Below are 12,575 nucleotides of genomic sequence, written 5' to 3'. Positions count from 1 at the left end.
AGCTACTTTGTTATTAGTATAGCTGAGCTAGCTTTATTTTGGTTTATGTTTCTATTATATTTCCACTCTGTTACTTTCACTCTATGTTCCTATATTTAAGAATTGTCTCTTGTAGTCAGTACATGGTTAGTTTTATTATTTTTTAATCTAAACTGACAAGCTTAAGGTTTTCATCTATTACATTTAGTATAATTACCGATACATGTGGATTTTTATCATCTTACTATTTTCTATTTAACCACCTGTTTTATGTTTCTTTTTCTCTCCTTTTTTGTCCTTTTTTAGATTAGTCTATTTTTTGTTATTCAGTTGTTTTTTTTTTTTTTTTTTTTGCGGTACGCGGGCCTCTCACTGTTGTGGCCTCTCCCGTTGCGGAGCACAGGCTCTGGATGAGCAGGCTCAGCGGCCATGGCTCACGGGCCCAGCCGCTCCAAGATTCCATGTGGAATCTTCCTGGACTGGGGCACGAACCCGTGTCCCCTGCATTGGCAGGCGGACTCTCAACCACTGCGCCGTCAGGGAAGCCCTGTTATTCAGTTTTTATCCTTTACTACTTTGTTAGCAATTTACTATTATACTAGCTTTGTCAAGTGATTACTCTAGAGATTATTTGTACATTCTTGACTACTTATAGTCTAATAAAAATGATTTTTACCACTTTGCTTTTAATGCCAGAATCTTAGAACACTAACTCCATTTATACATCCAAACACCTTTTGTGTCATTGTCATGCATTTTAATTTCACATATATTTTGAGCCCCTCAAATTGTTTTATATTGCTAATATTATTTATATTTACCCATATATTTACCTTTTCTGTTGCTCTTTATTCTTTCCTGCAATTACTTGCTTCCTTTAAAGATTATTTACCTGCCATCTGAATCTTTTAGTATTTCTTTTAATTTAGGTCTCCTGGCAATTAAGTCTCTTAGATTTTGTCTGAACACTTATTTTACCTTTTTTACTTTGAAAAATGTTCAGTCCTTCAGAAATGTTATACCTGTGAACAACCATGAAAATTTTACCTAGATTCACCAGTTAGCATTTTTCCACATTTGTTTTCTTTCCCTGTTCTTTTACCTGATCCATTTGGGAGTTAGTTGCAGATATAGTAACATTTCCCCCTAAATATTTAATTCAGTATATAACTCCTAAGAACAGAGCCTTCTCCTACATAACCACAATGTAGTTATCACACACATAATTTATCACTGATACACATTACTTCATCCATATTCACATTTCTCCATGTCTCAATAATGTATTTGATAGCATTTTGTTTTATTTTGATTTTTCTTTCTGTTTTCAATCTGGAATCCAATCAAGAATCATGCATTGTTGTATTTAGTTGTAATGTTTTCTTGGTCTGCTTTTATACAGAACTATTTCTTAGCCTTTTTTGGACATTCATGTCAGATATTTTTGAGGTATAGGCCAATTTTGTAGAATATCCTCAGTTTGAGTTTGTCTTATTGCTTCATCATGATTAGATGCAGGTCAAACATTTTTGGCAGGATATTGTGTAGATGACATATTCTTTTCAGTTCAGCTCATCAGGGAGAACTTAATGTCAATTTGTAGTATTTTCATTAATTTTTAAAAGAAATTTTGCATTTTTAGTTGATAGTTTATCCAAGAGTAGTTTGAGTTTGAAAAACTCCTGGCGAGAGAGGCTTTTTAATTTTTTAAAATTTCTCTTTTTATTGCATAGAAATCAGAGAATGTTATTTCCATATCTGCTTAATAGAATTTGATTATTTGTGATCTAATATCACTCTTTATGACTGTCCTGTGTATACTTAAGAAAATGGCTCATTCTCTGTTATCAGGGTAAAAGTTTGATATCTGTCTGAAAGATTTGACATTATTAAATCGTCCTCTATTTCCTTATTTTTTTTTCAGCTTGCTCTCTCTTAGAATGAGAATAGTGATATGTGAAAGTCTGTAATTATTAGTGGGTTTCTGTGTATTTTTCTTTTCATCTCCCATAGTTTTTGCTTTAAGAAGGTGGTTGTGTGATTTAGTGCATAAATATTAATAACTGTTGTATTTTCATTATACTGCTAATTCTAGATGTTATAAAATGTTTCATCTCTGACCTTCAGCTTGAATTTTCCTTGCCTGATATCAGGCCCATAATCCTTGATATCTTATTGTTTTAATTTGCTTTGTGTACTCTTTCTCATGTCTTTTTTTTTATTAACTTTTGATTTACTTTGTTTTAGGAAGATGTTTTATATACAGCATAGAGTTGTTTTTTGCTTTGTGAACCAATTTGAAATTTAAAAAAATATACTACTTAATCACATTCACATTTATTGGTATGACTTTTATATTTGGTCTTTTTTTAAAAAATAAATTTATTTATTTATTTATTTACTTATGGCTGTGTCGGGTCTTCGTTACTGCGTGTGGGCTTCCTCTAGTTGTGGCAAGTGGGTGCTACTCTTCGTTGCGGTGCGCGGGCTTCTCATTGTGGTGTGCGGGCTTCTCATTGCGGTGGCTTCTCTTGTTGTGGAGCACAGGCTCTAGGTGTGTGGGCTTCAGTAGTTGTGGCACGTGGGCTCAGTGGTTGTGGCACGTGGGCTGTAGAGCACAGGCTCAGTAGTTGTGGCTCACGGGCTTCGCTGCTCTGAGGCATGTGGGATCTTCCCGGGCCAGGACTTGAACCCGTGTCCCCTGCATTGGCAGGCAGATTCTTAACCACTGAGCCACCAGGGACGTCCCTATATTTGGTCCTTAATGTCTTATTATTTTGTTATATTTACAGTTTCTTTATGGCCTGTTTTGTGTGTGTATGGGTATGTGAGTGTGTGCTTTTTGGTACTTCAGAAGGCTTTTATTTTTTATTCTATTGTTTAACTTTATAGTAATATCTTTTATCATGTCCTTATTCTGCCTTTTCCATACTTAATTGTCTTCTCTTTTATTTTTAAAAGATATCTTTTGACTCCTACTTATTAAGTTATAATCAATGAACTTATTTTACTTTCTCTCATCGTTCTTCTTCCATTTTTAATATTTGCATTATTTCTGCTTTTTAAGGTAGTATAACATTTACAAATCATTTTTCTAATCTTGTCCCCACTCTTAGTTTTAGGTCTTTAATTAAATATATTACATGCTTACTATCAGTCTTTTTACTGAAGTTTACCCGTGCTGCTGCTGCTTCTTTTTTTTTTTTTGTGGTACGCGGGCCTCTCACTGTTGCGGCCTCTCCCGCTGCGGAGCACAAGCTCCAGACGCGCAGGCTCAGCGGCCACAACTCATGGGCCTAACCGCTCCGCGGCATGTGGAATCTTCCCGGACTGGGGCACGAACCCGTGTCCCCTGCATCGGCAGGCGGACTCTCAACCACTGCGCCACCAGGGAAGCCCCAGATTTTAATCTTTTTAAACATTTTAGATTGAGGTAATCCAAATGCCAGTATGTTAACAGAAGTAACCTTTTCTTCCTTCGTTAATTTTTGTTATGGGCAGAGAAAATGACCGTGTAAAGAATTATATATTCCCTCTTTTCTTTTAGCCTAAGAAACCTGTCAAGGTAAAACCTCGTCCACCTGTGGTTCCTCGACCTTCCAGTAGTTCCACGGCAGCTGCTCGCCACAGATTGTTAAGGGTTCTCCCCCACATTGGGCAGTCTTGTTTACCTTCTTCTGGGAACACATATCTGCCTGACTCAGCCAGCAATGCCATTTCAAGTTTGCCAGCTCTGCCCCCTGCTGATATATCCATATCATCTATCGCTAGTGATTTTATTAAGGAAGACAATAACTGGGAGAGTAACACACAGTCTCATTCCAATAGTGGCTTCAAACTACCACCTCAGATACCCCCTATGGAGTTTGAAAATGACAAAGAGCTTGCTGATTCTGTTCTCCATCTTGGATCATCCCTACCTAGGCAGACAAAAAACTTTTCAGGAAATTTGCCATCTAATAATGAGGATGACACTGTTTTATTTCCAACTTCAGAAGAGTGTGTAACTGAAGAATCGCTTCTACCTGAAGTGGGTTCGTTTGCTTCCTTTACCGAAGGAAATGCTGATGAAAAGAGCAGTGGCTTAGAAGGCACACAGAAGGTAAATCCAGAATTCTCACTCACTAATGGTGATAAAGGGTTGAAAGCTACAGAGCAGCATCTTAAACATGTTGCAAGAGTGTTGAGTGGTGAATCAGTAGAAACTGCAGTTCTCGACCACCGTGAATTAAGTCCTCACAAGAATAGACTCTTATCACCTCTTCACTGTTCTGCACCAATGTCACTACATAACTCTCTGGTGAAACCACAGAGACAGTCCAAATGTTTTGAGTCTGGGAACCTCCAGTCTTCTGCTTCACAAAATGTGCTTCGGTCGCTGGACATTCGAAATATAACTGATTCTTCTTTCTCTAGGACTACTTGCTTTCGAGCTGTTAAAGTCGATTCACCTGGGAAAAGATCTGATATTATTTCTAAAGTTGAGGCTCGAGATATCACAGAAATGGCTAACAAGGCATCCAAAGAGCCTGTTGGTTGTGTAAATAATATAGGTTTTCTTGCTTCGCTGGCCCAGAGCGCAAGCAGAGACAGCTTGCAGAGCACACATGGGGCAGGCAGGCTTCGAACCTCTGGAATTGGGCTGTTTACAAACCTCCAGCATTTTCAGGAAGAAAGCCTTAGGAAAAGTTCTCCCCAGTTAGAACCTACAGAATTTTTTTTAGTAAGTATTTGCCTTTCAATATGTTCTACTAGTTATCCATGTAGTGATTCAACATATAGTTTGTTTTTTGTTTACACATTAAATAAAGAGGCCTAAGGTTGAATTCTTTTCATAACTTTCTCTTAAAGTGTTTATGTAGTTTGTAGAAAATTTTTTTGACAGTTGAATTTTAAATAATGTTTTGGTCCTAAATTGAGAACTGTAATTTGAAAGTAGCTTTGTGTAAACAGTTTATCATGTATTTTTAAATACTAAATATTTTTATTAATGTTTTTCCTCAATAAGAACTTTTATTTGAGCCATCGAATTTTACTTTCTTATAGATAAAGAGTAAGTACAGTATTGATGGATGGGACAATCAGGTTCCAAGTTAATTTAATTAAAAATAGATTAAATAATTTTAAATGAAAGCTCAGCAGCATTTTTACAATAAAATATAATTATTTCATGTTTGGTGATCTTCCCTTCTATTTTCCATTAACTCACCTCTATAGATGTTTTGTGTTTTAATTGTAGTCTGCCCGTGGTATTGGAATGAATGGAAATAATACAGCAGCAGGGAAAAGAGTAGGTAAGCAACAGATAATTTTGAAAACAATATAAGGCTAATAATCATAGCATTATGCATACTATGAATTTGAATTTTCAAAGAGAAATGAGAACATTCTCTGTGGTATGTACAGAGTAAACTTTCCCTAAACTTTGTTCCACTTAAGAAAATGATTATGAGAACTGACTGTAGGACATATTTGAAGAATCAAACAAAAATTGAAATTGAGGTCTCTGTTGTCTGGGAAAAGATACGGTCTATGCGAAAAGTTAAGTTGCATGAAAAATTAACATGTAGTTCGCAACCCTCCCAGTCCCTGGCCACTCTAGAGCCATGCTGGGTGCTGGATGGGTTTTGAGGAAATACCCTAGAAAGGTGTTTCTTAAAGTCATGGTCCAATATCAAGGACAGTAGTAAGAGCTCCATTTGATGAACTGTTTTTTTCTGGATGAAAGAAAGGGACAGTCTTTTTGACTAGGCCTTTCCAAGGCATAGTAGCAGAAATGACTATATTCTTAGCACTCACTTATATCAATAACACCTTAAAGGTGCACTGGCCAGCCATAATTTCCTAAGAAGCCATTACTATCATCATTTTTTGTGTTTTAATACCCAGACTAGAGATGGAAACTCTACCAAAGATGTACCACCTTTGTAGCCCCGAAGTTCTAAAGAATACATTATATATTATGGTTGCCATGTTACTTTCATATCTTTAAAGAGATACCTAGCGTTTGTTTCCACTACCCAAGGTTCTAAAGGTATAAGGCCCAAGGTTCTAAAGTCTTAATGTATCCATTTTTAAATTTTTTTATTGTGATAAAACCCACATAACAAAATTTAATATCTTAACCATTTTTAAGTGTACAATTGAATGACATTAAGTAATTAACATTTTTGGCCAACCAACACCACCATACATCTCCAGAACTCTTTTCATCTTGAAAAACAGAAACTCTGTACCCATTAAACATTAACTCCTCATGCCTCCCTCTCCCCAGGCCTTGGCAACCACTGTTCTATTTTCTGTCTCTATAATTTTAACTACTCTAAGTACCTCATATAAGTGAAATCATTCAGTGTTTGTCTTTTCATGCCTGGCTTACTTAGCATAGTGTTCTCAAGGTTCATCTATGTTTTAGCATGTGTCAAAATTCCCATACTTTTTAAAGCTGAATAATATTCCATTGTATGTATATACAACACTCTGCATACCTCTGCATCTATGGATGGAGACTTGTGTTGCTTCCACATTTTACCTGTTGTGAATAATGTTATTACAGACACGAGTATACAAATATCTCTTTGGGACTCTGATTACAATTCTTTTGGGTATATACCCAGAAGTGGAATTGCTGGTTCATATGGTAATTCTATTTTTAATTTTCTGAGGAACTGCCATACTGTTTTCCGTAGTAGCTGTACCATGTCACATTCCCACCAGCAGTGTACAAGGTTTCCAATTTTTCTACATTCTCACCAATACTTGGTATTTTCTGTTTTGTTTTGTTTTGTTTGATAGTGGGCATCCTAACAGGTGTGAGGTAGTATCTTATTGTGGTTTTGATTTGCATTTCCCTGATGATTAGTGAAGTTGAGTATCTCTTAATGTGCTTAACCATTTGCATATCTTCTTTGGAGAAATATGTGTTCAAATCACTTGCCCATTTTTGAATTTGATTGTTTTTTGTTGTTGAGTTTTAGGTGACTCTATATATTGGATGTTAATTCCTTATATATGATTCACAAATATTTTATCCCATTCTGTAGGTTGCCTTTTTACTTTGTTGATAATGTCTTGATGCACAATAGTTTTTAATTTTCATGAAGTTCAATTTGTCTATTTTTTCCTTTGTTGCCTGTGTCTGGTGTTGTGTTCAATAAATTGTTGCCATATCCAGTGACATGAAGCTTTTCCCATATATTTTATTTCAGGAGTTTTATAGTTTTAGGCCTTACATTAGGTCTTGCATACATTTGAATTAATGTTTATATATGGTGTAATGTAAGGGCCCAACGTTATTCTTTTCCATGTGGATATCCAGTTTTCGAGGCACCATTTGTTAAAAAGACTGTCCTTTTCCCCATCAAATGGTCTTGGCACCCTTGTCAAAATCATTTGATTATATATGTGAGGGTTTATTTCTGGGTTCTTAATTGTATTCCATTGATCTGTATGTCTGTCTTTATGCCAGTGCCACAGTTTTGATTATTATAATGTATCTACTTTTAATGTTATAATTATTTTTCTTTGACACCTATTTAAGTCTGTCCAGTCCTAACCCACAGCTCAGCCTCTTGGAAGTTTGTGTTGTACTTGTCGCATCTCTCTCAACTCTAATTCAGCCTACAGTGCTTTCTTCTCTTCTCGCTGCTCCTCTGAAACTGCCATTGCTGAGGTCACCAAAGATCTACATAATTTCAAATCCAGTGGATACTTCTGTGTCCTTATCTTACTTGATTGTTATGGCCTTCTTCTTGAAATAGTTTTTTTTTTTCTTTTCCTATCTTTCTCCCTTTTTATTTCTTTTTTTATTCTGGGCTATTACATTTTTGTAGATTTTTGGTTTTGTTTGTTTTTGGTTTTTTTAAGCCTCAGTTTTCTTTTTAACTTGTTTTACCAGTCCCTCTGCTTGTCCCCAGGTGTATACTCTTTTGATTGATTTCATTTAGGTCAGTCATCATTTAGGTCAGGTCATCAACTGCTACCTGCAGTGATGATTCTCCAAACTACAGCTATGTAACTTGCTGCTGTTTTCTTTCATTAATAACTGTATCATTCTGAATTACCTAGAAGAGTCTGTGAAAGTTTTGGCATAAGTTTTGTTTAATTGACTTAATCGAGTTCCTCCATTGGTCCTCTTTGCTTTTCACTGTAGGGTCTCCCTTGGAAATCTTATCCATCTTCATAGCTTTAGTTATCATTTTTAGGCAGATGATTACCAAACTTGCATCTTGAACACCATTTAATACTTTGTTTGCTGCCTTATTCTGTTGGGTGAATTTTTATAGATTATTGTGTTAGATCAAATATTAGATCATATTTCCTAAATATTGGTCTAATTAGACCAATTAGACCAATATTTAGGAAATGCCAAACAAGTGAGTTAATCCAAATATCTTTACTCTCGTTCTGAAAAGCAACTGTTCGCAGTGGCATTATTTTATTGACTTTTTCTTTATTCATATGTTCATTACACATTTGAGAGAAGGCTTCAGAGAGGAGCTGGTGATTGATGATATCTTCTTACAGGATGAGTAGAGTTTTACTAGGTTGACAAGGTTACTGGAGCATTTTAGAAGAAGAGATTGCACATGTGAATGGGTCTGGCGCATCATTCAGGGTGGGTATGATGTGGCAAATGACAGAAAATGACTCTGGAAAGTTAGAAAGGTATCATATTGGACATGTGACCTTGAATGTCAATCCATGGAAGTTGAATTTTTCCTGTTGGTAGTAGGGAACCTATATATTAGGGCTGGTTCCTAGCATGGAGTATATGACTAATAATTTTATTTTTCTCTGGTTGGTAGAAGGATATATGGAAACCATTCTCATAGGAGAAGACTGTGGTTATGTTTCTGTGCCACCTTATTTCGGTCACTACTATGTTCTCTGTTTCTGCACATTCACAAGAGTTCTTGAATAAAAAAAAAAAAACTTGCGAAACATTGAATTAAGCACCCCCAAGCAAAGAAAAACATGAAAATATGACTACACTGAACTAAATTTTCGTCAACAGATTTTTCTTCTACTGTTGTTTAAGGAAGAATATCCTAAGCCTGAATTTCAAAGATAATTGCAATTAGATGAGCTTCAGAGGATATCTGGTAGTATATGCCTTTCCTCTGTGTCCTGTGCAAATGCTTGTCTTATTTTTATTATTTAAGAAGAGGAAAGTATCCCATCACCTTTGTGAAATGTTCTTGATAACTCTAAGTGCACTTGAAGAAGAAAGTGCTTATTAACTTGAGTTGGTGCCTGGCCACCATTAGGAGTCATAAGTTAGTTTCCAGTTTTAGGCAATTTTTTTTTCCAGTTTTGGGCGAGATCTTGGACTGTATTTTAGCCTAGTAATAAAGCATACTTAATTTTATTGGGCTTGTATATCCAGCACCCAGTTTGGGTTGTGGGAAAAGGCATAGTGTCAATTAATTGTAATTCCAACTTTTCGAACCCTTGAAGGATTTTCAGAGACTTTTAGCTGCCAGATAAACCTTAAGTCCAGACCTCTCAAACCTTTTTCAGTAGTAGAGAATAGGTATCATCTCTATTGACACTCTACCATTTTTCTTCTCACTTCTTCCCTTTGTTTCTGCTTTCTTTGTTTGCCTCTTGTTTCTTGGCCTTTGGGTGCCACCACGCACTGTGAACTTGTACTGTTAGTGTAACAAGTATGGATAGTGACATTGAGTCTCTCTGCTTATGAGTGGGGTTTGTTGGAATTCTACTCAGTTCTAAAAGCGTTTCACTTAGTATTTAAAGAAATTGATTTAATTCTTTCTCATATAATAGCAGGTGTGCTCTTATTTTTAAGGTAAAAAATCAAGTTGTTACAATAGCCCAGAATTTAGTAAATATTTTCTGAAAAGGTAGTAGTACTGTGAAATCGAGCAGTGTACCCTGAGTCACTATTGATAATATGATATTTTATATAAATATAACATTTAAATTTTTCAGAATGCTTTTTGTATGTGAGAACTGAGTTGACCTTTAAACACTTAGAAACTTAGGGAGAAAAATACATGTCCTGTTATCATAAAAATGAACAAATTGAAGTTTTGAAAGAATAACTTGCTTGTGGTTTGATGAATTTAGTTTCTATGGTATAATTAGGTCTAAAAGACCAGTTTCATGATATTCTTGTGCTCCTTCTTGGTGTGAAAGGACAGGGTGATTATAATACATATTATATTGTTCCTCAGAAGCCTCATAAATATGATTTTGAACCAGATATTCTTCTTGATTCTCTGCCAAAGTTCAGTATACTTTAAATATACTGAGTGTCCTCAGAAATAATTAGAAAGGTGTTGGTATGTAAAAAATATAAGTCCTAAAAATATGTCTTAGTCAGTAGAAACCTACCACATCTTAAAAAATATAACAGTTCTAGTGCATCTTTACTTGCAACTCTGTAAATAATTTTAGATATAAAAAAAGCACTAATTGATTTTTTATGGCTTAGAGGTTTGCTGTGGCAGGAATGTGTTTAATGTTTTAATAGTATTTCACATCTAGAATTTTATGTCTGTATTAATCAAGGTGTGCTTTCTCTAACAGGAGAATGTGCTCATCACCTCCCACCCGTGAAAGCCCCTATTCAAACAAAGAAGAAAACAACAAAGCATTGTTTTCTTTGTGGAAAGAAAACTGGACTGGCTACTAGCTACGAATGCAGGCAGGTTGGCTAGCTGAAAAGCTGGGATGCTTTTTTTGTGGTGACCCAGTGTGGGGATACAATACAAAATGTTCTTTAAATTGCCTATTCATAACATCATTAAGATGATGTTCAAATAGACCCAGCTGAACTCCTTATTGGCTGAAGTAAAGAGCAAGTAGATAGCTTATGTGTTTCCAAAGTCATGAGATCCTCCCCTGCCCTTTAAAGTAGGACATATAAACCAATGGAAGTGTACTTTCTTTGTCTTATGATAGATGGTTTCTCTTTGACTGTGGCTTGGAAGAACCCCTCCTCCAAGATTCTATTTTATTTTATTTATTTATTTGGCCACTCTGAGTGGCATGCAGGATGCAGGATCTTAATTCCCCAACCAGGGATTGAACCCTTGCCCCCTGCAGTGGAAGCGTGGAGTTCTAACCACTGGACCACCAGGGAATTCTCGATTCTATTTTAAATTAAACAAAAAAGGACTAAATTTAACATTAATGTACTATAAATTATGAGTATATGGTACACTTTTCAAAACAGATGAATAATATGTTTATAAAAATAATTAATTTTTTCCTACTCATAATTATTTCTTTCATTAGCATTGCTAATATGCTCCGAGGATGGTGTCTGCCCTTAGGTTGAGGCCAGGCATTAAACAAAGCTGCTGCTTTTTAGAGTGTATTCTGTTCAAATGGAAACAGCTTATCTTGTTGCTAGAAGTACTTTAAAATCCTTTCATGGCATAGTTAGGTTTTACATAATTTAATTTTCTTATGAGACTGAATTTCTCAGAAATTCAGAGTTCTCCCAGGTTTACTAGATATAAGAGGAAGTGGTAGATATATTTATTGCTTTTTGCAGTTTTACTACTTCCTAGAGGTCAACAGCCTGTTTCACTCCAGAAGAGATTCTTTATTATAAAGTCCCATATTCATAGACAATTAACCGGTTCTTTTTTTGGGGTGTTTGTGCTTGTTTATGAGTAGAAGGGAAATGTCAGCCCTGCAATTCTAAAGAGGACTAAAGGGCTCCTGCTGGACTACGTGAAATCAAGCTTTGATCTCCCAGAGAGATGAGGTTCTTGTAGAAATGTGACTATTCACATAAACTTTTTTTGTGCTTTAGATGTGGAAACAACTTCTGTGCATCTCATCGCTATGCAGAAACTCACAGCTGCACCTATGATTACAAGAGTGCAGGGAGGAGATACTTACAGGAGGCAAATCCTGTGGTTAATGCACCAAAACTTCCAAAAATCTAACTCTTGCTCTGCACCTAAATGTTCTGCCCGAGGAATCGTATTACAATGACAGAAGAAATGTTGTTTAGACTGCATTATTTTTGTTCGACTCCAAAAGATTTGCCAAAGCATATAATGCATACTGTTGGAGAATGAGAATGCTACTGTATTTGACATCTTCATTCTTTGGTGAATCAAAAGTTTTAAAAGTAGTTTTAAAAACTTTAAACTATAATGGTTTAGCTTTGTTATTGCATGTCATGTGTTAAGTATTTTATATTTGATACTGCAATTTTACTAGACAAGTCTTCAAAAGATGCACTTTAGGAAGTTAACATTGACTATGTAACCAGCTTCCATGTTGTACAGAAATAAGCCTTCATGTAATGGCTCTACTCAAATCTACAATTTTTTTTGTGGGGGTGGGGTGGGTGGGGATTTAAAACAGATATCCCATACGTGAAAGTTTATTGAGTTTACTGGCAAGTTCCTTTTTATTTCAAGCTTTTTGTAAAAAAAGAACATTTGGTTTTCCAGTGTGGTTTTAACACATATATTTCTTCCATATTCAGACTGACATTCAGATATGTATCCATTCTATAAAACACATCATGTTAATCATAGTATATATTTCTTAAAATACTACTTTTTGAATGGTAGTTTTAAAATAGATGATGTCCCACTTGTTGC

General features: G+C 35.5%; 1 protein-coding gene across 2 annotated transcripts in view; it reads left to right on the top strand.

Moving 5' to 3' along the window:
• The window catches only part of ZFAND4 (zinc finger AN1-type containing 4), a 71,864-nt gene extending 59,669 nt beyond the window's left edge, over nt 1-12,195 (top strand). For both annotated transcript variants that reach the window (XM_079901031.1, XM_079901032.1), the window contains 4 exons: nt 3,527-4,702; nt 5,219-5,273; nt 10,534-10,651; nt 11,771-12,195. In XM_079901031.1, the coding sequence (XP_079757157.1) occupies nt 3,527-4,702; nt 5,219-5,273; nt 10,534-10,651; nt 11,771-11,906 (1,485 nt within the window). In that variant the 3' untranslated portion in view covers nt 11,907-12,195. The remainder of the gene's footprint in view (nt 1-3,526; nt 4,703-5,218; nt 5,274-10,533; nt 10,652-11,770) is intronic.
• Nucleotides 12,196-12,575: the final 380 nt, after the last annotated feature.

This window comes from Stenella coeruleoalba (assembly GCF_951394435.1).
Source record: "Stenella coeruleoalba genome assembly, chromosome: 16".
NCBI lineage: Eukaryota > Metazoa > Chordata > Mammalia > Artiodactyla > Delphinidae > Stenella > Stenella coeruleoalba.
Note: the sequence above shows the minus strand (reverse complement) of the source record. Positions and strands in the feature narration are given on the sequence as shown.